We start from the raw sequence: 26,450 nt of genomic DNA, 5'->3' as shown, positions 1-26,450 counted from the left end.
GTCTGGTTGTGATGGTCCCAGATCAAGTGTCCTCAGACATGAGAACCCCAGGGCACTGATCCAGCTAGCATACAGGGGTGCTGCCCAGTGCCCACTCACTGGGTCTGAATGCCAGGTTAGAGATCTCACCACAAGCCTCTGTCTTCTTCCAGATGTGATGGATGTAGCTTGGTCTCCCCACGATGCCTGGCTGGCCTCATGCAGCGTGGATAACACTGTCGTCATCTGGAACGCTGTGAAGTTCCCAGGTCAGGGTCTTCTCTGGTTATTGGCAGAAATTGGCAGCTCGCTAGCAGTACTGCCTGTCGGGAGGTGTGAGGGAGTCTCTCCTTAGTCTTGGTGGCAACAAGTGTATGACAGTGGCCTAGGATTTATGTGCCTTGTCAGTAATCCAGTTCTTTTTTTCTTTATCAGTTACATGTGTTTAAGGTTTAAAAAGAGATTTATGCTAAAGAAAAATAGTAACTGAGTGCTGGCATGGATGTGCTATAGGGACTGGCATAGGGACCCCAGCACCCCCATGTGTTTTGCGTGCACCCCACCACTGGGCTCGTGGTTCAGCTTGGTCGCCGTCCCCTCTGTGAAGCCCCTGAACATGTGTGGGCTAGCACAAACCCAGTTTTGCAAAAGATTGATTTTTCTTACTCATTGTGTTTAAAATTACAGCAGATGGCATAACCTGATACAGTGCTGTAGTTTGTAACTGGTGAAATACTTCTCATATTCCCACTGTGTATCTGGAGTATGTTTTCCTGGTGGGCTAAAATGTGTCATCCATGGGCTTGGATCCAAGTAATTTTCACTCTCTTTAAAGCCATCACTAGCATGTGTGGGGACATCAGTCTGGCTATAGAGGGGCAATTTTAGAGACTGATCTAACATTTGGATTGCAAGTCTGTAGGAGGTACTCTCGTGCATACCTTTGTCTTCAGCGATGACTGAAAAAAGACTCAGCCCGCTGCCCAGCCCCCTGCCCAGCCCCCTGAGCTGTGAGGCCTGCTTCCCAGACAGCTGCCAGGGAGGTTCAGATCAACTGCTGATGTCATGGCCCAGGGAGGGCAGCCACGGGCAGGGCCGCCTCATACAGACAGGACACAGGGGCAGAATTGGCGCCTCTGGCCCAAACCTGTGCCCCCCGTTTGCCTGGCTCCTTGATGCAGTCATGTCTTCAGGTGGCTTTTGCCTTGGTGGAGATCACATGAGGGGCTCTTCTGTTTGTGCCTTGGGTAGCGGCTGGCCAAGGCAGACTGCTGAAGTCCCTTCTGGTGAGGATCCATCCCATGGCCCACCGATGGCAGCTTGTGTTTGCTACACAGTCATTTTGTTCTCCAAGTGACACTTTCCACATTTCTTTTTTCTTCACAGAAATTCTAGCTACTCTGAGGGGTCATTCTGGCTTGGTGAAAGGGTTGACTTGGGACCCTGTTGGCAAGTACATAGCCTCTCAAGCTGATGACCGCAGCCTGAAGGTGTGGAGGACACTGGACTGGCAGTTAGAGACCAGCATCACCAAGCCTTTTGATGAGGTAACCGGGGACAGCCCAGGGAGCTTGGCCCCAGCACCTGCTCCAGCCTCCTGCTAACCCAGCACAGAGAGGGAGCCGGCCGTGGCCAGACCACGTGGGGGATGCGTGGAGTCCAGGGCCTGAGCAGGCCAGTCAGTGTTCTCCGGGGTGGGCGCTCTGGCCCTAAGAGTCAGATGATAAATCTTTCATTTCTGAGAAACTGTTTATTATCCAACTTTGAAGTGAAAAAAAGTTACAGATTTTAAAGTGGAAGAGAGCCTTAGGGATGTGCCCATATCATTGTGTCACCCAGCTCACTGCCACAGATACAGATGAAACTTTTTCTTACTGGGTGGGATTTACGTCGAGCTGCCTGCAGAGGGGCTTGTTAGGGGCGGGATGGGGAGACTCTGTTGTTGCTCCTCAGTGTACCGCAGCTGTGCTTGCTGGCGTCTGCTCTGCAGGCCAGCCAATTCCTGTCTCCAAGTGCAGTCAGCAGTACGGTTTGCAAAATGTTTGGCGATCAGAGTACAGTAGCTTCGATAGTATTATATTTTACTACCACTTCCTTTGAGTTCTGATTTCAAGTGGAATGAGAGCTCAGGATCACCATTAGACTGACACTTAAGTGTCCACTGTATGTAAGGCAATCCTGGGTACAGGAAAATAAAAGTGGATTGAGATGGCGTCTCTCCCTTTGACGCGTATAGCCCTGTAGGAAAGACAGACGTTCATGTCCGTTGTAAGCATGTGATGGAGTTGTCCAGAGTGCGGAAACAGCCCGAGGGAGTGACTACATCAGGGAATGCTGCTCAGGGCACGGGCACGTGAGCAAGGCTTTGCAGGAAGAATAGGCATTTGCCACTGGTTGGACTGGCTGCAGGAGGGAAGTGAAAGTTATATGTTCAGTTTGCCCAAAACCAACACCAGCTCCCAGGCTGGGTATATGAGCATTGGTTTTTACCTTCTTAGTCCTGCCTTCCTTGACTGCAGCTGCCTGGTACAGGTGACATGGGCTCTCACATCTTCTGCCAGGCATTGGGGTCCCATGAGCTGGGCTCCTGGAGGCAGCTGTGGGAGTGTCTTGACTACTAGTAGGAAATGGCATCACTCTTCAGCCTCCTCTGGGTGGGCTCATCCTGCCACCCCAGATGGCATAGGGGGTCTCTGGCCTGGGCTGGAAGTTGAGGCAGGTGATGTCACTGCCCTCAGACCCTGCTTTGTCCTGTCCTACTGTGGGTTTATGAGGTCAAGATCTTAACCCCGGGCCCAACTTGAGCTTCAGGGGGCTGGCTCTGGACCCATACCATGTCACCTTACAGGAGGAATAATGTGAAGGGTCGGGGGAACAGTGCCTTTCTGCTGTGCATTTTACAGTTTCTAAGAACATTATGGACTTTTCTCCTTGCTGGCGTCCTCACCACCATCTGGGTGAGGAGACAGGTTCAGGAGAGTAGGTGGTGCCTCCTGGTCACCAGCTGCATTACAGGCAGGCTTCTCTGGGCTCCCGTGTGCGTTCGCGCTGCGGCAGCCTATCTCAAGGACGGTCTGCAGACGTCATGTGGGGGGTTAACAGGGGCTGTACAGAGGAAGTGGGTCAGTGGCCAAAGAGATTTGACTCACACAGAGGTGGTGGTTCAAAGAACTGGCCTTCCTGCAGGTCCCCTCAGGGCCTATACTTCTGTGCTGCAGTTTTTTGTTCAGTTTCTGGGGGGCAGTGTGGGATGCTGTAGTTCCCAAATTCAGATGACGGAGCCCTTTGGGTTGGGCCATCTGGATGGCAGAAACTCTTCAGTGTAGCTAGAAGCTTGGGGTGCACCCTTTGTCATCATGCATTTGTAAATCGGAATTTGACTTTATCCTTTTTTTTTTTTTTTTTTGAGACAGAGTCTTGCTTTGTTGCCAGGGCTAGAGTGAGTGCCGTGGCGTCAGCCTAGCTCACAGCAACCTCAAACTCCTGGGCTCAAGCAATCCTCCTGCCTCAGCCTCCCGAGTAGCTGGGACTACAGGCATGCGCCACCATGCCCAGCTAATGTTTTCTATATAGATTTTAAGTTGGCCAGATAATTTCTTTCTATTTTTAGTAGAGATGGGGTCTCGCTCTTGCTCAGGCTGGTCTCGAACTCCTGACCTCGAGCGATCCACCCACCTCGGCCTCCCAGAGTGCTAGGATTACAGGCGTGAGCCACTGCGCCCGGCCTTTGACTTTATCCTTGAGGCCAGAGTTTTGGTCACAAAGTTAGTCTTGAGCTCCTTTCAAGTGCCGGTGTTCCTTTCAGTGTGGAGGGACGACCCATGTGTTGCGGCTCAGCTGGTCGCCAGATGGGCATTACCTGGTGTCTGCCCATGCCATGAACAACTCTGGCCCCACTGCCCAGATCATCGAACGGGAGGGCTGGAAGACCAACATGGACTTTGTGGGGCATCGGAAAGCTGTGACTGTCGTGGTAAGTGAGTGTAGGGGGCTGAGGAAGAGGGCTCTGAGATTCAGCACATACTCGTTCTTGTTTTAAATACTTAAGTTTAAATACTTAAAAACTATTTTTACAAAATAGAATACATATTCACATGTTTTATTGGCAAACTTTAACATAGTATCACCAAAATCCATCTTTGGTTAGGAACATTGCGCCTGCACACTGGCCCTTTACACACTCAGGTGTGCTCACAGGTGCTCAAGCACACTATCCCCGTTGCCCGGCTCCTGTGAATACAGGGGCCATTCTGTTGCGCCCACCAAGCAGTGTCTTGTCCCCACGCCCAGCAGTGGTCAGTCGCAGCTGCAAGGATGTGCCGTGGATTGTTGAGTCAGGCGCTGCCTCCCGACCTTGCTGTGGAGGGCGAAGAATGCAGAGACGTGAAGTGCAGCAGGCTTGAGAGGGGCCTCACCCCTCCTTTCATGCTTCTCAAGGACTTTGAATGAAGAGTGTCCTCAGAGCGCCCACAGCAAGCTGTTACATAGTTGCAAATAACCTGTGAGAACCAGGATTTTCATGACAGTGGGCAACCAAACAAAATAAATAGACTGGCAGGCCAAGGTTGATAGAAGGGAAGGATCATCCAGGACCCTGATGCAAACAGGCTTATCCTTCTCTGTGTTTGAGTTGATAATAAATGTCATACGTTATACCTTAACACATAAATTTTATATGAATAAAATACTGCTTTTAAAATTTTTTTGTATTGGAATTCATGTAAGATTTTGTTTGAACCAAGGCCTATTGCTAAAATGTTTGAAAATCACTGCTTCATGATTAGCACAGTGCTTCTACATGATTCTCTCGTGCAGTTCTCACCACCACATCAGAGCAGCTGTGTGAGAGCACGATGCCTGCCTCATAGGGGGTCACAAACCTCCGTGAGGCCCTACAGCCCACTCGGTGGTAGTGGAGACTTAAGCCCAGCGTCCGTGCCTCTGGGTTCTATATTCTCCAGGGTCTGTGTACCCCTGGCCATTCCTGCCAGCCCTCTGGAATTAAAACCTCTATAAGCCACCTAACACCAGGCTCTCAGGAGCCACCCTTCCTCAGCCCTCAGTTGTCCTAGCTTAGGGATTCCAAGAGCTCCCACCCCCTTTCAATACAGGAAGTTGGACAGGAACTCACTGTGTGCTTCTAGCCTTTCCAAAAGTGACAGCCAGGTTACACTGGGGTGGCTCCCTGGGCTGAGCAGCCACTCAGGCACCTTTGTTTGATGTAGCCATGGTCCCTGGTGCAGTGAGATCATGAGTGCCTCTCGGGCTGAGCAAATCTCTGCTCGACAGTTATGGCTATGAACAACAAATGCAATGAAGAGAGAAGGAATGCAGTGGATTAGACCCCTCCTGCCATTCCCTTGGCCTCCCTTAGGAGATGCAGAGTGGTCCTTGGCCCAGAAGCCCCTTTGCAGGCTCAGCTTCTCCCCTGGTCCTCGGGCTGGCCCTGCCCAGCCAGGGGAATTGAGAAGGGCCAGTGTTAGTAGCTACCATCCCATCCACCTGGCTGCTGGCTCCAGATACGGAGAGTTTGGTAGAGCAAGCTTCAAATCCGCATTCCCTGCTTGTTCATTTGGCGACTGCACATATTTTCTGAACTCCCTGAGCCTTCATTTCATTAGCAGCCCAGTGCCTCCTAGGTGGTTATGATGATGCAATAGCACCTGGAGCCTGGGCTTGCAGGATGTCGAGGGGACTCCCACAGCGGGCTGAGATTTTGGTATGTTCCTGACGCTTGGGCATGGGGTACATGTCTGATGCTTGATTAATTATTTTATCACTTGTTATTTGGCTTTAGAAATTCAACCCAAAAATCTTCAAAAAGAAGCAGAAGAATGGGAGTTCTGCGAAGCCCAGCTGCCCGTACTGCTGCTGTGCCGTTGGCAGCAAGGACCGGTCACTCTCTGTCTGGGTGAGCCCGGCCACCCTGAGCCTTTGCTGCGGGGCAGGAGGTGTGGGCTGGGGATGTAGTGAGCCTGGAGGCCTTGAAGGAAAGAGAGACCCAGCGCTTTTGGTGATAGCGTGTACTCCCAACCTGTGCCTGGGGTCAGCCCCTCCTTAGAAGCCTGTAGGCCCTCCTGCTGTCCTGGAAGCAAGCACTGAGGACTGGGCCTGGGCCACTGGGAGAGGCCATCCTGACCTCCGGCCAGAGCAGCGCTTGTGTCCAGATCCAGGCAGCACCCTCAGTGGTCAGTGCCACAGACAGCGTGTTGTGTTTGCTTCCTGTTAGAAAAATCTTATTGACATATATGCAAAGTGCATTCACCTGAAAGGTATAGCTTGGTGAATTGTCTTGTATGTTTACATACCATTGTCACCACTGCCCAGAACACTCCTTTTTGTCCCTTTGGTCCTGCCCAGTTAAAGGCCATGCTCTCCCCCATCAAGGTGACCAATCTAATGACGTCTATCACACTGATGAGTTTTGCCTGCTCTCGAACTTCACATAAATGCAGTTGTGCAGTGTTTACTACTCTGTGTCTTGCATTTCTTTTGCTTGGCATAATGTTTTTGAGATTCATATATGTTGTTGCACTTAACAGTAGTTTATTCCTTATCATTGTTGTGTAGTGTCCCCCTCTGTGAGTATGCCACAATTTATTTATCTGTTCTCCTGTTGATGGACATTAGGGTTCTAGTTTTGAGATATTATGACTAAAGGTGATGTGAATATTTCGTATAAAGTCTTTTTGTGGACATATGTTTTCATTTCTTTTTGAGTACATACCCAGTAGTAGTAGACTCTCACTGGTATACTCTGTGAAGCTACCCCCTGCTCGGATTTTAGCCCTTCCAGAACCCACTTCTACTCTGTCTTCCCTGTTTCTGCCTGTCTGTGTATAAAGCCACAGCATGCCCTGGAGGCAAGAACGGCTCTAGGATGTATATTTTTATTTTTTTGGAGATAGAGTCTTATTCTGTCACCCAGGATTGAGTGCAGTGGCACGATCATAGGTCACTGCAGTCATGAACTCCCTGGGCTCAAGTGATGTGCCTCAGCCTTCTGAGTAGGTAGGACTGCAGATATGCACCACCACACCTGGCTAGTTTTTCAATTTTTTTTTTTACAGAGTCAGCATCTCACTATGTTACCCAGTCTGGTCTCAAACTCCTCTCCTCAAACAATCCTCTTGCCTTGGCCTTTCAGAGTACTGAGATTACAGGCGTGACTTACCTCACCCAGAGAGGTGCACATTTTTGATAGGCTTTGGTTTCCACAGTTTGAGATCTCAGCAGCCACTGTTGAATAGAATTGAAGATGCCCTAACTGCCAGCAGAAGCGCTCCTCAAGGCTGCTAGGCTAATCTTGTTAACTGAGCTTCACGCACAGAGGGGCTTTCGGTAACTCCGTTAACCTTGGCTGCCTCTGTCCTTCTAGCTCACGTGTCTGAAGCGGCCGCTGGTGGTCATCCATGAGCTGTTTGACAAGTCTATCATGGACATCTCCTGGTAAGGTGGATCCTGGTTACGGAGCATAAGCTCAGAAAGGAGAAGCCATACACTAGAACACGAGGCCTTCTGGGCGTGGTTAGGGTCAGCTGGCACAGTGGTGCAGATGCCAGGGCTCCACTTGCACGTGATTCAGGAGCTGGGCTGTGTGCCTGCTGCTCTGGTAATGTCCTGCCCTGTGTAGTATTTGCCACTGGAAGATACCTCCTCAGGACTCGTCCGAAAGGAGGAGAATGATGTGGTCCTTGTGGGCTCCACGTTACTCTTTGTCATTCCATGAACAAAAATGACTAAATTTAGGTAGATACTTCCTGGAGTTTTGGGATTTTTTTAAATGGTTTCAAAAATAAGATAAATGAAATTGAAAATTTTTACAAAATATGTGGTAAAAGATGCTTGGTACAAAGGCTTAGAATTGGAGGACACCAGGGCCCTCGGGAGGGATTATCACCCCCACCCTCAGGCCACAGAAGGGGACCGTCTCCCGGAAGTATTGCCCCAGACCAGCCGCTGAGCCATGGGGTCTGCCTCGAGCTCCTGCTCCCAGGCTGCTGACAGCCGTGTCTTTCAGGACTCTGAACGGACTGGGCATCCTGGTGTGCTCCATGGACGGCTCTGTGGCGTTCCTCGACTTCTCTCAGGATGAGCTGGGAGACCCCCTGAGTGAGGAGGAGAAGGTAGGCTGGTGGCCCATGTGCTGCTGCACCCTCTGGGGCACACTACTAGCTGGGATAGCTCCGAGACACCCCTTCGATTGGACCCTCTTGTGGGATACGATGACACATGTTTCTTAAAGTTTAATGGAGTATTCTCCTTTTATAGATTATAATCTTTATGTTCTTTACAGAATAGATTGATTTAAAAGTGAGTTTCTATTCATGTCAGAAAAAAGTCCTGGAATTAAGAATAAAACTACCTTGGGCATCTCTTCTTGAGCTGATAAGGCCACCCGTTGGGTGGTTTTGCCTTGGAAGAGAGCTGAAGTGACTCCCCCAGGGTCTCTGCTCACATCACTTTCCCCATTATAATAGTAGTACTGGTCATCTCTTAGCACTTCTTGTATGCCAGGCTGTGGGCCATGTGTTTTGCATGTATGATTTCACAAAACCCTTCAAGGCAGGGCCCATTCATTTCATCAGTGAGGTAACTAAGCCTCTGAAAACAGCATGGCCCTTTACCTAGACCATACGTGACCCTGAGGTTAGAAGCATGAATCAGGCCTACTGCCTTAGGGCCAGGCCTGCTCTTGTCTGCTCTGCCTGGAGCACTGGTGCTGGTGTGCCCCCTGCAAGGCTTTGGGAAAGGCCCTGCTTTCCCTACGTAGCCTGGGAAAGCTGCTGTTGCTGTAGACGGGCCTTTACCAACGCCTGGTAGGATGTATCTGTTCGCCTAAAAGGAGCTCTGTGGAAGCAGGCCAGCTGCTGTCCCCATGGTGACACTGTTGCTGGCAGAAGCTCCCTCTTAAACTATTGCGACCCCCCTCGAAGATGTAAGCCACTTGGAGGTAGAGGTCTCCCTTGTTGACTGCACCCCATTATTCTTCATGAAGGAGCGAGTATCTCAGTGGCCTCGGATCTTCTTCCCACCTTATCACTATCACCTGGGGATTGCTGCACACCCTCTTGGAGAGTCACCCGGGGAGCCTGTGCAGTAACTGTATCTAGCTTGCCATTTCCCAGATCACAGGCAGGGACCTCGTGTTTGAGGAACACTAGGGAACCCCTGGCTTGAGGTTCCAGGGGACGGACTCAGAAGGGGCAAGAGCCAAGGTGGCAATGGAGGAAGGTTCCTAGCCACACACCCTGCAGGAGCAAGTCCCAGAGCACCTCTCCTGGAAGGCTGCCTCTCCCACCCATGCTGTGGTGTGAGGCAGATGTCCTGTTAGCCACAGTCCCTGTTCCCGGGCAGAATGCCATGCTGGTTGTTTGCACATGCTGTGTGAGTCTGCTCCTCATCACACTTCCATGTGCACCAGTCACTATGGTGTGCTGGGGACGCTGTTCCTGCTTTCGTGGGGCTCCTGGCTAGCTTATTATGGCATAGGACTACTAGGGCCTAGGAGGAGGGGAGGATGAGGACATCCTCAAGGTGGGGGGCACAGAGGAGGGTCTGCTGTGCCAGCCTTCCCTTGCTCATAGAGACACTGTGAGCAGGCCCATGGGGACCTCTGATCAAGGGGCCAACATCTGTAGTCAAGAGCAGTGAAAGCAGACACATATTCCGGTATCTGATTCCCAAAGGTGTTTGGGGTCCTTGGAGTGATTTAAGAACCTTAAGTTAGCAATTTGAGTGTCTTCCTTTCAGCTGAAGCAATGGGGATGGCCATTTTTTCTGCACCAGACCAAATGGGGTAGGTGTTGTCTTGTCAGCTGTCTCATTCATTCCCTGTCATCCCCAGCTGCAGATTCACAGGAAGTCGTAAACATCGAGGAAGGGCATGAGATGTCAACACAGCTGTCTAATCAGGGACAGGCAGAATAGGGTGGGAGGCAATAGAGAGCTGGCATCGGGCATTTCCATTCTCACAGCCAGGAGGGCCCTGCTGGTGGGCAGCACTGGCCATGCTGGTGCTCATGCCGTCCTGTCGCGCCTCTCCCTGCTTCCCCCAGAGCCGCATTCACCAGTCCACCTATGGCAAGAGCCTGGCCATCATGACTGAGGCCCAGCTTTCCACAGCCGTCATCGAGAACCCTGAAATGCTCAAGTACCAGCGGAGGCAGCAGCAGCAGCAGCAGCAGCTGGACCAGAAGAGTGCCCCAGCCCGAGAGCCAGGCTCAGCGGCCTCCGTCGCAGGCGTCGTCAACGGCGAGAGTCTGGAAGACATCAGGAAGGTGAGAGCTCAGCCTGGTGGCACTGAGGGTATGGGCGTGTGCCCAGGGAGAGGACACAGATAAGAGTGGTGGTGAGGAGGGTGTGTGCTGAGTCTGGCACAGGTCCCGCAGGTCAGCCAGCCCAGGCGGATTGGTCCTTTGCCCACAGCTGCACAAGGCAGTAATGAGGCCTGAGGCACCTTGATCAAAGGCCTCCTTGTCCCCCGGAGCCCTAAAGCAGATCATCTTTTATAGGAACTTCCAAACCTGAACCTGCTGGCCTTTCTAGGACATTCTAGATATTGAGAGAAGTGGATTTCAGGCTCTGCCCTTAGGACACATCTGTGGGCTCCTCTTCTTCATCTGGAAGCCTGTGTTTCATGGAAAGGGGGTTGGAAATGGGGCAGGAACAGTTTAGGACATGAGATTACCTAGGGAGCTAACACCATCTCCAGAAGCTTGTGTAGGTTGACAAACCTCTCCCAGGTGATTCAGGCGTAATGTGTGAGTGGGAGCCCATGGTTATGGCCATCTGTAGAAGAGGGATTTTGTGATGAAAGTCAGTTTGAAAATCACCAGACAAGAGTGTGGTTCATGAGTGTAGTCTCTCAGTCCTTTGGTTCCTTCACTGACCCTATGGCTGCTGGGTGGGGGTGGCCAACCTGGAATGTGCTTGCTGCACTGGGAACCTGGTTGCCAGCTCTGTAGTACTGGTGCTAGTTCATCTGGAAGCTTTCTGCCCTTCTTTATCATGCAGGAAGGTGAGCACATGCCCTGATAAAAAAGGCTTAGTCTTTGATTAGGTGGCTTAGTTTAGCTGTACCAGAAAGACTTAGAAAGGGAAGTTAGAGTACATTTCCTTAAAAGCCTTACTTTTTTTAAACCTACTGATTTTAGGTATAATTGACATACAAAAAGGTGTACATGTTTAAGGCATACAACTAAATCATAAGCCAGACACAGAAGGACAGACACTGTGATATCACTTATATGAGGATCAAGCTCACAGAAGCAGAGGAGAATGCTGGGTGCCTGTGGTTGGGGGCAGGGGGCACAAAGTTGCAGTTTTACAGGATGAATGAGTCCTAGAGGTCTGCTGTACAGCACAGTGCCTGCAGTTAACAGTACAATATTGCACAGTTAAAAATATGCTAAGATAGTAGATCTTATGCTAAGTATTCTTATCACCAGGGAAAAAGGAAGCTTGATTTTTTTGATATTTGAAGATAGTTGCTAGAAACTTTTCCATTCATTTATGTGACTCTGTTTTGCCAGAATCTTTTGAAGAAGCAAGTTGAGACTCGGACAGCAGACGGTCGGAGAAGAATCACGCCTCTCTGCATAGCACAGCTGGACACTGGGTACTCGTTCATTCACCGAGCTTTCTGTGACCTTATCTGGGGAGGTCTTCCTCTCTCTCCGCCAGTTAGCGCTTTGACAGTTAGGGTCGTCACGGGCCCCTGGGCCATGCCTGACTGATAGAACATGGAAGTGAGGGGGTTGAGCCCCGCCAGCCTCCGAGCCCCGTGCTCCTCATAGAGCCCTGTGCACGCTTGACTCGTGTGGAAGGCAGGTGGGGGTTGCGACGGCTGGCAGGCCTGGCACCTTTTCAGGAACAGCACATCTGCTGCACTTCTCTGTTGGCAGGGCACTAGAGAACACATGGGAAAACAGTCAGACTGATTTTTTTTCTTTTTATGACCACCTTCTTCTGATTAGAAAGGTATATATAAGCATTGTTAAAAATTTAGAAAAATAGCAAAAACCCAAAGAAGAAAAAAGCATTATCCATAATGCAGTCTTTCAGATATAATCACTGTTAGCATTTTGATATCTGTATTTTTTCCCCACGTGCTACTGTATCTTGACCATTCATTCATTTTAATAAATAGTTCTCTGAGGTCTTCACTTGCTGACTATCCAGGTTCCTGTCCTATGAATGCACCATGATTTACATAACCAGCCCCTTAACTGTGGACTTGTAGTTTTTCCAGTTTTTCGTGACTGTAAATGAATCTTTGAGCACACCTGTGACTGTTCCCTTGGGATAATTTCTAGAAGTGGAATTGCTGGGTGGAGGGTAGTTCTCTGAGACACATTTCTCTGTGTCTATGGGGGACAGAAATCATGGAACAGACTTATTCACCACTTGCTGTTGTCACAACGTTTTTATTGATCATTCTCCCCAGAATGATGTATGTTGATTTGAAAAATAGTAAGGCCTTATGTGAAAGAAATAGACCACCACTGTCAAAGCAGTTCACGTTGGGTTTTATACTCATTTAGCCAGTCAGCTCAGGGTGTCAGGAAGTCCTTTGTGGACGTTATGCACTGAAGACAACTGCATTTTGCAATGTTCGCCCTGAGCTATTCCAAATCTTCCTTGAAGTATGACGAAACCGTCAGTCATACGATGTGCTGATCCAGCCTCCTCATGTGAGGTGTGTAGGCTCTGAGGCCCCAGAGAGCAGAGGCCTGGTGGCTGGAGAGGCCAGAACCAGGTCTGCGGACTCCTCCCAGAACAGTGATTTTCCTTTGACTGATCCTTTTTCCATTGCAAACCTGTAGGGTTAAGGGGGTAATGCCACCTGCCTACCTTTTATTAGGACCAAGTGTGCGTGTGCCCTGAACACTGCTGGGCCTCTGGGAGGGAGGGAGGGAGGTGGTGGTGGTGTTGGTGGCACTTTGTTCTCTGGATCCTTCCAGGCCTTACCTGATGAGGAGGCGGAGGAAGCTTCCTAGCTGGCCTTGAGCCCACTTTCTGCCACAGGGTGCGTATTCTTGGCGCCAGGACTTGATTCTTTGGTCTTAAAGGCTTTTTCACCCTCCTGATTCACATGTTCTAACAAGTAGCAACATGATAGGTAATTATTACCTTAGCTAATCAAGAAAGAAAAGAAGCAACACAAATATTCAAAGTAGTTATAAGTGGGAAATTATCATAGATATAGAATAAATCAAAAGGATGAGACAATTCCATCCTGAAGTCTATGCAGATAAATTTGAAAGTAGATGGTTTATAAAGAAAATAAAGTCACTTAAATGGAAAAATTATTATAGAAGAAATAGGAAACACTGTCAAAGAGTTAACCCAAAGCCACCAGACTAAGAAGGCTTCACATGGAAACTCTAAGAAACTTTTAAGGCACAGATAACTGTAATGCTATTTAAAATATTCTAGTTCATAGAGAAGAAACTTGGAAATTCTTTTTTGAAATGAACATAATATTTATATCAAAATGTTAACAGAGATAGAGCATAATAAATCCCAGGTCATTCTTATTTGTGAATGTCAGTGCAAAATCCTATATAAAATAGTAGCAAACAGAACATTACTACATGTTAAAAGGGTACTACACCATGACCAAGTAAGGTTTATTTCAGGAAATCAAGGAGGTTCAAATTTTGGGAAACTATTAATTTTATTCTTCATGTCCAAAAATAAAAAGAAATAATTGTATAATCACTTCCATAGATGCTTAAAGGAATTTTGATAAAATTCAACATTGTTCTAATTTAAAACAATTAAGTGAGAGTAGATGGATGCTTCCTTAACTTGATAAATTATCTTATTCCAAATTAAATTAAAAAACTAAACAAAGTCTGCCCTTGTGACTATAACATTCTTTTCAACGTCCCAGCCTATGCAGTTAGTCAAGGGAAAGAATAAATTGGAAAGGAGAAAGTGAAATACATTGTTACTTAAGGGTGATATGGTATATAAGAGAATCATCTGGAAAAGCTGCCATGGACAATAAAAGGACAATCAAGTGGCTGGATACGATCAACATGAGACCAGGTAGCACCAACTCCCCTTGGCACATATACAGAAAAAAAATCACATTCATAAATAAAATACCTGGAGTGTGACAAGAAATGTATATCTCAATGAAGAAAATTTTAAAACACTACTGAGAGACCTAAAAGAAAACTCAAAGAAATTACTATTAACAGAAATGCATCCGGTTGATTAGCTAGGGTGGCATCATAAAGACATCAGTCCTCTCTTAATGTATAAATTTAACACGAACCAATGCAAATAACCATAGGAGTGTTCAGAATCAGACAAGGTGACTCTAAAGTTACATGGAAAAATAAATAGGAATAGCTGAAATATTTCTGAAAAAGATTAATCAGGGAAGACTAATCCCATCAGAAATTAAAACTTAAAAGCTATAATACTGAAAACAGCGAGATGCTGACACATGAATAGACAGAGCAATGGAATATAATAAAATATCCAGAAATAGGCCCAAATATATATGGGAATTTTAAAGGTAGCATTTCACATCAGTGAGGAAACATTAGCTAATTTAATCAATAAATGGAATTCTTAACTACTTCCTTACCCTCTAAGGAACAGTGTTGGATCTCAACCTCATACCTTTTAAGTTAAATGTATTCTGAACAGCTCAGAGACTGTTTCTTTCTTAATGTTTAACTTTTTTGTTGTTTAAAATATTTTTGTTTAAAATTCTAGAAGAGCCCATGGAAGAATATTTTTATAATCTTAGAGGTAAAGTCTTTTCTACAAATAACATAAAATTTAGACTATAAAAAATTAACTTTCTTGGTGTATTTCTGAGAAAATACACCATAAAGAGTTAAAACACCCTGGGAAAAATATTTCTTAAATAAGGAATTTTTAAAATATGTAAATGGTTCTTATAAATCAATAATAAAGACTATAATAACCAAATAGAGAACAATAAACAAAAGGATATGAACAAACACCTCAAAAAAAGGAAATCAAATGTTTCTATATGAAAAAATTTCAACATCACTCACATCAAAACTAAAACTGTAGTAAGATAGCATTTTTCATCTGTCAGATTGTCAAATGTCAAGAAATTTGATAAAACTGTACAGATATGGGGAAATAGGCACTCACATACATGATCTGTCATTCATTTAAACTTTTGAGGAGGACACTTTAGAAATATTTATCCAAAATCATCAGTGAACATTTCATTTGCTACTATAATTCCACTTTTAGGAATTTATCCATGTATATATGTGAATCGTAGGTATAATGACAATTATTAGGATTTTAGGCATCTTTCAGTAGCTACTGTGTGTTCTAAGTGTGTGCTACAGTAACTACTTTACTCCTAACAGCAGCCCCCTGTGGAGAGTCCTGGCGCTTTTTAGTTTTCGTACTGGAACCTAAGGCACAAAAGAGCAGTGGAAGTGGCAGGAGGAGTTAGATGTGGCTGATCTGGCCCAGGGGCCTCAGTGCTGACACTGTAAAACTTGCCTCCTGTTGCAGCAGCATCTGCTGTAGAAGAGCCTGGGACACAGTCGAGGCTGAGTTGTGTAAATTACGGCATGTCCATCCAGTGGCACACCCCACTGCCCTTCCTGAAAGGGAGGCCCTTTCTGTGTGCTGCACTTCATTCCTCCTAAGACACTTGGTTACACAGTGTAACACTCTGAGATGAGGGCGCATCATACAATCAATGGCATCTGATAATTTTAATTAATAAAACTTTTTTTCCTTAGTGGTACATACGGTAGTAGTACATCTTACATTCAATTAAATATAATATATTAAGTGATTTTACTTTTCTGTAACTTTCCAAATTTTCTACCCTGAAAACATACTGCCTTTGGACTCAGAAAATGTTAGAGTACTGGATATGGCATCTGATTTTCAAGGCTGACTTTTGTTCTTGCTTGATGACAGGGACTTCTCCACGGCATTCTTTAACAGCATCCCCCTCTCGGGCTCCTTGGCGGGCACCATGCTCTCCTCTCATAGCAGTCCGCAGCTACTGCCACTGGACTCCAGTACCCCCAACTCCTTCGGCGCCTCGAAGCCTTGCACAGAGCCTGTGGCGGCCACCGGTGCCAGGCCTGCAGGCGATTCTGTCAATAAGGACAGGTCAGTGGGCGCCAAGCCTTGTTCCTGTCCCCAGGGAAAGTTCAGGTTTGCACACAGTTTTGTGACAGAGGATTTCGTTCTATGTGCACTTTGTGGCCCCTTCAATGAAAAAAGAAAGAAAGCAAATGCTTAACTTTAGATGGAGCCTGCCTGGAGGGGAGGACTTATTCAGGTGAGTCTCTGAAACTCAGGACTATGAGGACTTCACAAAGAGGGTGTCATGGCAGACCAAGGATCAGGCTGAGACAGGGGACCTGCCAGTGAGATGCCGCCCACCACAGAGTCAGCCCCGCCTGCTGACAGATCTGCACTGGAGGTGGCTTCGCATTTCTGGGGCCGTGGCCTCCACTTTACTCTGTGGGGTGTATCACCACACCATTGATCTCAGGCAGGGTGTTTATGTAGGAGGGCACCGACTCCCCTTGTACTCTGAGAATTACATTCACTCAGAGAGCCTTTGTCTTCACTGACCTTTTCTGGAAACCAAGTTAGAAGTCAGAAAGGACCAGGCAAGCACGGATAAGAGCCAGGAGTGGATGTTTGCCCAGCACCTGCTCTGGGTTACACACTGTGCTAGGCCCAGGCATCCAAGGGGGTAGATGGGTGGGTCCTCGTCCTTGGAGTGTGCAGGCTGATAGGGAAGAGGCTGCCACAGGGTTGCAGATGGCTCTTTGGGTCCTTTGGGTAGAAATGGCTGCCCATCTGAAGGGGGATCGGTGCGGAGGTCTCAGGGAGATGTTGCAGAGGGTGCCCCACCCAAGGCCCATATAAGCCACCCAGGGGAAGAGGGGTGGGCAGTAGGGACAGCAGCAAGAGCAGCACCCCGAGTTCCTGAGGAAGGACCAAAAAGAGGGGAGAAAGCCTGGGTTTCTGTGCTTAACTGAGCAATCTGCGCTTTTCCCCAGAGTGAGCACATACAAGACTTTAGGACTTGCATTTTAGGAAGATGCTCCAGGAGGCCTTGGTGCCTAAATTTAGCCACCCCTAGCACACACGGCCTATACTGTTAGAGAGCTTCTCCGCTGGTGGGGATGGGTTCTTGTCTTACTACAGCCTCCTACTTCTGGATGCTGCCACCCTCGCCGTGGAGGCAGGCACCAAGCATCGGGTGTCACTGCCCTGAGTAGCTGTGAGCAGGGTGGGAAGAGAAGGAGACTGAGCAGCAAGACCAGTGAGGAAGCGAAGCATGCAGGGAGGAAGCAGGTCTGGAAAGACGTGGGTCTGTGACAGTGCCAGATCTAAAAACCGTTTCAGGGGTTGACCCTACAGATCCTGGTGGCCACAGGGCATGGAGGAGGAGGAGGAAAGGGCTGTCCATGGTGTGGGGTCCAGGCAGATGGAGGTGGAGGGTATTAGCCTAGATGTGGTCAGCAGGAGTCCCAGTAGCTTTAGTTCCCAGTGTGTGGAATGTGCTGGGCACACGTATGCCTGGGCCTCATTTCTCTAATGAGTAGAAGGCGAAAGCTGTGGGGTGAGCACTTGGAGGAGAGTGCTGAGAATTTGTCATTGTCCCAAGTCAGAGATAGGAGGGGCCTCCCAGGACAGAGGGTGCTTGGCTGAGGATGAAGGCCAATAACAGACCATGGCTTCAGGACCCCAGATGGGGGCATTTCTCATCAAACCTGTTGTTGAAATGGGAAAGGCTGGTGGTTGGAGTGGTTTGAGGTGGAGAGGCTGCATTTAAGTTGTGGAGACAGAGCTGTCTGGTTAGAGGAAAGGATTATAAGAACCACCCCCAAAAGCTCTCAGAACACAGAGAGGCAAACGTGAATGCATTTGTTCACAACATACTCAGGTAGTCAGACTTCCAGAATTTTAACACATGAAAATTTTAAAGAAATAGGAACAGTAGATTATATCTTGGATTATTTTGTTTGTAAAAGTTCGGTATTTGTGCCTTACTCGGTAGGCTCCGAGTAATGCAAACCCTAGACCTCTAGATCCTGTGAGGATTGTGCTTGACGAGCCTCCCGTTTTCTTCCCCCAGTGTGAATGCTACCTCTACTCCTGCTGCATTGTCGCCTTCCGTGTTAACCACCCCGTCCAAGATCGAACCCATGAAAGCGTTTGACTCCCGATTCACAGAGCGGTCCAAAGCCACGCCGGGTGCTCCTACCTTGACCAGCATGACTCCGACAGCCATTGAAAGGTAGGTGGTAGGTGCACGGACCCAGAGAGGCCAGGGAGGGGAGGCGCAGGCCAGCAGTACAGCGGCCGCGTTCCAGCCACGCAGCCTGCCCTCCTGTGGGGGAGCAGACGCCAGTCCACAGGCGCAAGACTGCAGGGCCCTTAGTGAGCCACCAGCCCTGAGGAGAAAGGAACAGCTACTTAAAGTGGGAAGGTGGCAGGAGGGTGCTGTGGGGGGAGGACACAGGGGACAAAGGCACAGGGCCAGTCAGTGGTGGCTGTACTAAGAACAGTGGCACTGTCTGGATGGAGCCCAGCGTTGCCCAGGAGAGAAGCAGGAGCCTGGTTAGAGAGGTAGAAGTCCTAGATTGTGCTCAGAAACTGACCAGAAGTATTGAGCTGAGATAAAAGTGATGTATGTGAGATCTTTGTGGAGTCAGATGGGCTTTGGAACTTACAGACTCTGTGCTACTTGTCCCTTCTGTGGGCCTGCACTAGCACGTAAGTGCCAAGTCAGGTCTTGGAGTTTCAGGAGAATGTTCTCTTGAAGTGGTCAGGTCGGGTGTGTTCAGCCTCTGCTGTTGGCACCAAGCTTTTCTGGGGCCCCCCTGTGCACTCCTGCGATGGCAGGGAGCTGGCCGTGCGCCCAGTGAGTCAGGAGCTGGTGTTAAATGGGGGGCTGGGCAGGGCTTGAGAGCTGTCTTCTCAGGTTGAATCCCATTTCGAGGTGGCCCTGAGAAGATACCCCCAGCCTGCGCCACCGTCAGCCATGTACGGGGACATCAGTCAGAGACTCTTGAAGTAGCCATACAGCCAGCAGGTGCCCAATAAAAGGAGCATTTATATGAAGCCTGTCTTCGGAGAGGATGATGACTTAGTGTGCTGTGCTGCCCTGGGCCTTGCCCACGATCTCAAACCTCATGTCTGGGCAAGGTTCGTTCTCCTTGGGGAACAGTCCCTTCAGCCTAGCGTGGGAGGACCCTCCCTGCAAGCCTGACGCTGTTTCTATGAACTTGGTGTGGAACCTTGTACTATGTAGTCTAATCATGATTATTTTAGCATAAAAATTTCAGTGTTATCTTTTTGTCTAGCAGTTTCTCTGTCCAGCAGTATGGAGGCTCTGAAAACCTTCCTGCTGCTAAGTATTTTGAAATGCTGGATTAAATGGAATTCATATCCCTGAAATGCACGACTAGTTCACAAGAATTAAGGGACAGTACCAGGATCTAAAATCAAGAGTGAACTGAAAAACCAGAGCAGTTACAGGACCACACCGTGGGTACTGGGCTAGGGTACTGTGACCTGGTGACTGAGGTCCTTGAGTTTTAATGGCCACACCTAGTTGAAATAAAGCCTTGGGCCTGATCTCTGTAGGAGTTGGAATTAAGTCATCAAGCATCAAGTCAAGCTGCTTGATGAAGGACAGCCCCTGTGTGAAGCGGGCACTAGAAAAATGCAATTGGCAGTACAGGAACATGGCTCAGCCTATCGTTGAGGTTAAGAAAACAGTGTTCCCTTAAGACTGTATAACCACAGGGCTGTCTTCATGTGGATTCGGGGTCAATTTAACACTACCTATGTTATCTAGAAATCACCAAGCCAAGACATGAAACGGGCCAGGTGCATTGGCTCACAACAGCACTTTGGAAGGCCAAGGCGGGAGGGTCCCTTGAAGCCAGGAGTTCGGGACCACCCTGAGCAATATAGTGAGACCCCATCTCTACAAAAAATTTAAAGATTAGCCAGGAGTGGTTGCAAACACTTAGTCCTAGCTACTCGGGAAGCTGAGCCAGGAGGATCACTTTAGCCCAGGAGTTTAAGGTTGTAGTGAGCGATGATTGCATCACTGCACGCTAGCCCAGGTGACAGAGCAAGACCCTGTCTCAACAACAGCAACAACAAAAGTGAAATTAACACAGGGGATTCTAGTATAATTAACATCCAGAGGCACTTGGCAGAGATGCACATCCGCCCTGCAGGGACATTTCCCATCCATTTCCCTGTATACCCATCTCCAGGGTATACAGCATTACCACCAATAAAAAAAACACTGCCTGTATGAATGTACAATCCACACTAACAAGACACGAAGAAACAGGCCATTGTGCACAAATGTCAGGAGACAGAATAAACAGGAGATTTAGACTTCTATAAATCTCCGATCTCAGAATTGTTCGATGGCAACTAACTACAAAAGAAATATGCTTAAAATCATTAAAGAATTGAAAAATAAAATAGCAAATGTGAGGAAAGATAATATTCTCTTCTGTATATAAAAATTAAAAGGGATCAAAGAACTAAATATAAAAGCTAATACTATAAAACTCTTAAAACATAGAAATCTGTGTGACCTTGGATTAGGCAACTGTTCCTTAGATGCGACACCTAAAACACAAGCAACTAAAGGGAAAAATAGATAAATTGGACTTCATCAAAATTAGGAACTTTTATGCTTCAAAGGACACTATCAAGTGCAAGTACAGCCCACAGAACGGAAGAGATTATTTGGAACTCTAACAACTCAGCAGTAAAACAACTGTAGTAACACAATTTTAAAATGAGCACAGAATTCGAATAGTAATTTCTCCAAAGAAGATACACAAATGGCCCATAAGCATATAAAAAGACACTCAACATCGTTAGCCATTAGGGAAATACAAATCAAAACCACAATGACATACCATTTCATGCCCACTTAGAATGGCTTCAATCAGAAAATCAGATGATCAGATAAGAAATGTTGGTGAGGATAGGGAGAAATTGGAACTCTCCCACTGCTGGTGGGAATGTAAAACCACTCAGCAGCTTTGGAAAACAGTCTGGCAGTTATTTAAATGGTTAAACATAGAGTTATCACATGACCCAGTAATTCCATACCTAGGTAAACTCACAAGAGAATTGAAAACTTGTTCATGCAATAACTTGTATACAAATGTTCGTATCTGTACTACTCATAATAAGCAAAAAGTGGAAACAATCCAAATATCTGTCAGATAATGAATAGGTAAACAAAATGTGGCATATACATATGATAGAATATTACTCAGCAATGAAAAGGAATGAGGTACTTAGTGTGCTACAACAGGGACAAACCTTGAAGATATTATGCTAAGTGAAGGAAAAAGGACCACATATTATATGATCCCATTTATATGAAATGTCCAGAATAGGCAAATCCATAGACAGACAGTAGAATCGTGGTTGCGAGGGACTGGAGGGGAGGGGAGGACGAGGAGTGATTGCTGATGGGCACAGAATTTGGTTTTGGAATTAGGAAAAAGCTCTGGCATTAGATAGTTGTGTTGGTTGCATAACCTTATGAATATACCAAAAACTATTGAATTCTATACTTTAAAATGACAAAGTTTATGGTTATATGAATTATATCTCAATAAAAAATAAAAAGAATAACATACCATCAAAAAAGACCAGACAGATTTGGAAATGAATCCAAAAAATACTTTTAGAAGAGAGAAATAATAATCATTGCAGGTTAAAAGTCAGTTGGCACATTTTGCAGGCTGGGCATGGTGGCTCATTCCGGGAGGCTGAGGCAGAAGGATTGCTTGAGGCCAGGAGCTCAAGACCAGCCTGAGCAAGAGCAAGACCCCATCTCTACTAAAAATGGAAAAATTAGCCAGATGTGGTGACGCCTGTAGTCCCAGCTACTCGGGTGGCTGAGGCAGGAGGATCGCTCGAGCCCAGGAGTTTCAGGTTACAGCGAGCTATGATGATGTCACTGCACTCCAGCCTGGGTGACGGAGCAAGACCCTGTCTCAAAACAAAAAAAAAAAAAAAAAAAAGTCAGTTGACATTTGAGGGCAGGTCAGGCCGAGGAGCTGGCAGGGGTGGAGGTGAGGAGATGGAGCCGAAAAGGAGTACAGGGAGGAGTCCCCCAGGGAGGACGTGCTGCCAACAGTTGTCAAGGGGGAGGTGACAGGCTTACCGGAAGGTGCTGAAACCTTTTTTGGAAATGGAGTAAGTTCTGACCAGAAAAATAAAATGAATGTCCCACCTGAGAGAAACTACAGAGTGCCGCAGACAGAAAGTCCTCGTTTAGGAAGCCACCCCACGTTGCCTTGCTGGCTTCTGCGGCCCCCATCTCTTGGGTATGCACATTCTGCTTGAGAAGCCCAGAGGGTGCCTCTTGAATTGGGCTGCTGGAGGCAATGTCTTGACTGCCCGTCCTTCAAGGTCCTGATGCCACCAGGGTTGGTCCCTTGGCAGCCGTGTCTCCATGGTCTCACAAGACTGTTCAGCCCTACGTACAGCGCTAGCAAGAGCTGTAGGATAAGGGGCCATCACGTTTGTCATTCTCAGCTTCGTACTTGAAAGTGGCAGTGAGGGAGCATTCACTTGGGACTAAGCGTCTTGCTTCCAAGACGAGTCTGGTACTAAATTCTAAGAGGAGATTGGGTTGGATCCTCATATGAGGAAAATAAAATAAGGCCCAGTATCTTTAACAAAGGCTTTACAGAAAATGCAGAAGCTTTCTTACTATGGCTGTTGTTTTTTTGTTTGTTTGTTTTTTGTTTTTTTTGCATTGATTCTCAATTTAAAGCCAGGAGGAACCCTTTAAAACATCTGTCAGTGGAAGTTTGCCTTTGATGTGCAATGTCACATGGTGGTTAGCAGCAGCACTCAGGAGCCATACGTGCCCTGCAGTTGAGTCCCAGCTTCCCACTTCTGGAGGGCGGAGGCAGTGATCTTGAGATACGTAGCCTTTCTGAGTCCATCCTCATGGGCAGAATGGACCTCCCAGGAGAACCTGCCTCATAAGAGGTATCGCTGAAGCATTGGCCTGTAAAGCCTCTTCCTTTACCTTGTCTCACGGTGAGCAGCACATGTCAGCTCCTGCTGTTGTTCCTTTGTTGTTCCCTGCAGTGGTTGGGCAATGAGGCCCCGGCAGCCTGACTGGCACTTCTTAGCCAAGAGCCTCTGGTGACTCTGGGAGCCAACTGCTAGCATCCCAGGTGCAAAGTGGCAGCCCTGGGTGAACCTGTGGGTCCTCCGTTCCACCTGCCTTAAGGCCATGTGTCAGTTAGAGGCACAGAGGGACCTGAGGTGGGTGACTGCAGGGCGAGTTGGCCTGTGCAGACAGAACCTGAGATGGAGCCTGTTCATAAGTGGGGCAGCTCCGGCCAGCCGTGTTCTCCCTTGGCAGGGATCTAGATCTGTGCACTGGGTGACCACTGGCACAGGCCCACATGCAAGCTGGGGGTGTCTCAGGGTCCCTGAATGGGGTATGTGGCAGAGGTAGGAGTGGGGAGACTCGTCAGGGCTCTCATAGGGTCCGAACCACAGAGAGTGAAGCAGTGGGGCAGTGCCAAGCTAGAGAACTTCACAGGCCGGTGTCGAGATGACCTCAGAAAGTAACCATATCACTTAGAAGCTTGTATAATAGTTTGATGTTGCTGTGATGTTCTAATGTATTTTATAAAACTATAGTTACACAAAAGTCTGACTTTTCCCCCCATGTTTCACGTTTAATAAGATTCTTCCATTCTAATACATACAACTCTCTGAAATCAATCTCAACCAGGAAAATTCATGTTAGAAAAAATTAGAATAAGCTAATATTCTGTTTCTATATCTAGAATATCTGGGAGAGAATGCATTTTTGACTATTACAAAAGTTTATTTAATAAAAAAATTTAATATGAAAATGCATATGACCCAATTTTTACATCATAGTAAAACAGGCCCTTTGGAGAGGCAAAGATCTGACTTTTTTTTTTTTTTTTTTAGAGGCTGGAGTACAGTGGTGTCATTATAGCTCACTGCAACCTCAGACTCTTGGCCTCAAGGGATCCTCCTGTCTCAGCCTCCCAAGTTGCTGGGACTACAGGCACGTGCCACCACTCCTGGCTAATTTTTTTTTTGGGGGGTGGGGTAGAAATGGGGTCTTACTATGTTGCCCAGGCTGTTCTCAATCTCCTGGCCCCAAGCAAGCTTCCTGCCTCGGCCTCCTGAAGCACTGGGATTACAGGCATGAGCCATTGCACCCAGCCGTGGTCTGATTTTTTTAAAAAAGCATTTTAAAAGCACCAAGGGTTGTATGCTTTGCCCTGTTGGGGAACCGGCTTTTTGGTTTTACAGAGCAGAGTCAGGGGCTTCTGGTTTTTCCCAGTTTTTCACATGGGCACAAATGAAAAGAGTTCAGGATTCTACACTATGATATGCCTGCCCACATTTCTATGACCTGGGGCTACCAGTAGGAAGAACGGCCAAAGGCAATACCTAGAGGAGGGGTAGCTGAGCAGAGAATGCAGACAAGGATGAGGGCTCTTGGGCACTAGGCAGGAGTATGATTCATGACTCCTTGAGGAAATCAGTTCAGCAATGGTGCCTCTGACCCAGGGATTCTGTGGTGTCTGTGATGTTTATTTTAGCATCATAACAAAGAACATTTACAGGCCGGGCGCGGTGGCTCACGCCTGTAATCCTAGCACTCTGGGAGGCCGAGGCGGGTGGATTGCTCAAGGTCAGGAGTTCGAGACCAGCCTGAGCGAGACCCCGTCTCTACTAAAAATAGAAAGACATTATATGGACAACTAAAAATCTATATAGAAAAAATTAGCCGGGCATAGTGGCGCATGCCTGTAGTCCCAGCTACTTGGGAGGCTGAGGCAGTAGGATCACTTAAGCCGAGGAGTCTGAGGTTGCTGTGAGCTAAGCTGACGCCACGGCACTCACTCTAGCCTGGGCAACAAAGTGAGACTCTGTCTCAACAAAAAAAAAAAAAAAAAAAAAAAAAGAACATTTACCCAACTTCTTCAAAATAGAAGCATTGAGTGAGTAGGCTGTCAATTATGGAACTTCTCATTAATATTTATGAAGACCACAGTACAGGCAGCCCTCTGTATCTATGGGTTCCACATCCACGGATTCAACCAGGTCAGGTGAAGATCAAAAATATTTGGGGGGGCTTGTTCCAAGTACAGTGGTGTTTATAACTAATTTATCACAACCAGTTACAGATTTCTTTGTTCCTTCTTCACTCCCACTGCTTGACCAGCCTAAAAAAAAAGAAGAAAAATATATATTTGGGCGGGAAAACATTCTACAAAGTTCCAAAAAGCAAAACTTGAATTTGCCACATGTCGTGTACTGCGTTGAATCCTTGCAAATGAAGTGATGTGTAGGCCTCGTATTGGGTGTTATAAGTGATCTAGAGTGTACAGGAGAATGTGCACAGGTTATTTGCAAATACTGCATTTTATATTAGGGACTTGAGCATCCTCAGATTCGGATATCTACAAGGGGTCCTGGACCCATACCCCCGCATGACCAGGGACTGTACTATGGATACGTAGTTCGGATGGAGTGTTATTTGAAAACAGCAGGAATAAAGTTGTATGAAAGTATGATTAGTGGCTGGTGAGGTGGCTCTCACCTGTAATTGCAACGCTTTAGGAGGCCGAGGTGGGAAGATCACTTGAGGCCAAGGGTTTGAGACCAGCCTTGGCAACATAGTGAGACCCTGTCACTACCAAAAATTTTAAAAATTAGCCAGGTATGATGGCGTGTTCCCATAGTCCCAGCTACTCAGGAGGCTGAGGTGGGAGGATCACTTGAGCCCAGGAGTTCGAGGCTGCAGTGAGTTATGATCACGTCACCCACTGTACACCAGCCTAACAACAGAGTGAGACCCTGTCTCTAAAATAAAGGATTAGTATATAAATAAATACAATCAGAAATGAAAAGAGGGCTTTACTACCAACTTTACAAAAAGGATTTTAAAGGTATGCTATTTCATTGTATACCAATAAACTAGAAAACTTAGTTGAAATGGACAAATTCCAGGAAAGACATAAACTACCAACTGACTCAAGAAGAAATCAACTATCTGAATAGACCTATAACAAGTAAAGAGTTTGAATTAGCAATTAAAGAACCACCCACAAAGAAAAGCCCAAATTCTAATTGTTAATTGCTGATATATAGAAAAGCAATGGACTTTTGTATATTAACCTTATATCCTACAACCTTGCTATAATCACTTATTAGTGCCAGGTTTTTTTGTTGTTGTTCATTCTTGGATATTTTCTACAAAAACAATGTTGTTTGTGGACAAAGTCAGTTTTTTCTTCCTTCCCAATCTTTATACCTTTTCCTTCCTTCTTATAATGTTTTGTTGCATTAGCTAGGACTTCCAGTACAGTGTTGAATAGGATTGGTAAGAAGGGACATCTTTCTTC

General features: G+C 47.0%; 1 protein-coding gene across 2 annotated transcripts in view; it reads left to right on the top strand.

The window, feature by feature from the left end:
* The window catches only part of HIRA (histone cell cycle regulator), an 89,353-nt gene that overhangs the window by 32,092 nt on the left and 30,811 nt on the right, over positions 1-26,450 (top strand). The window contains exons 6-15 of one of the 2 annotated variants that reach the window (XM_069496699.1): positions 153-248; positions 1,366-1,526; positions 3,785-3,952; positions 5,777-5,890; positions 7,358-7,428; positions 8,000-8,105; positions 10,038-10,259; positions 11,514-11,599; positions 15,925-16,122; positions 18,110-18,271. In XM_069496699.1, the coding sequence (XP_069352800.1) occupies positions 153-248; positions 1,366-1,526; positions 3,785-3,952; positions 5,777-5,890; positions 7,358-7,428; positions 8,000-8,105; positions 10,038-10,259; positions 11,514-11,599; positions 15,925-16,122; positions 18,110-18,271 (1,384 nt within the window). The remainder of the gene's footprint in view (positions 1-152; positions 249-1,365; positions 1,527-3,784; positions 3,953-5,776; positions 5,891-7,357; positions 7,429-7,999; positions 8,106-10,037; positions 10,260-11,513; positions 11,600-15,924; positions 16,123-18,109; positions 18,272-26,450) is intronic. The other variant, XM_069496700.1, reaches the window with a different exon arrangement.

The sequence above is a fragment of the Eulemur rufifrons genome, chromosome 21 (genome assembly GCF_041146395.1).
Source record: "Eulemur rufifrons isolate Redbay chromosome 21, OSU_ERuf_1, whole genome shotgun sequence".
NCBI lineage: Eukaryota > Metazoa > Chordata > Mammalia > Primates > Lemuridae > Eulemur > Eulemur rufifrons.
Note: the sequence above shows the minus strand (reverse complement) of the source record. Positions and strands in the feature narration are given on the sequence as shown.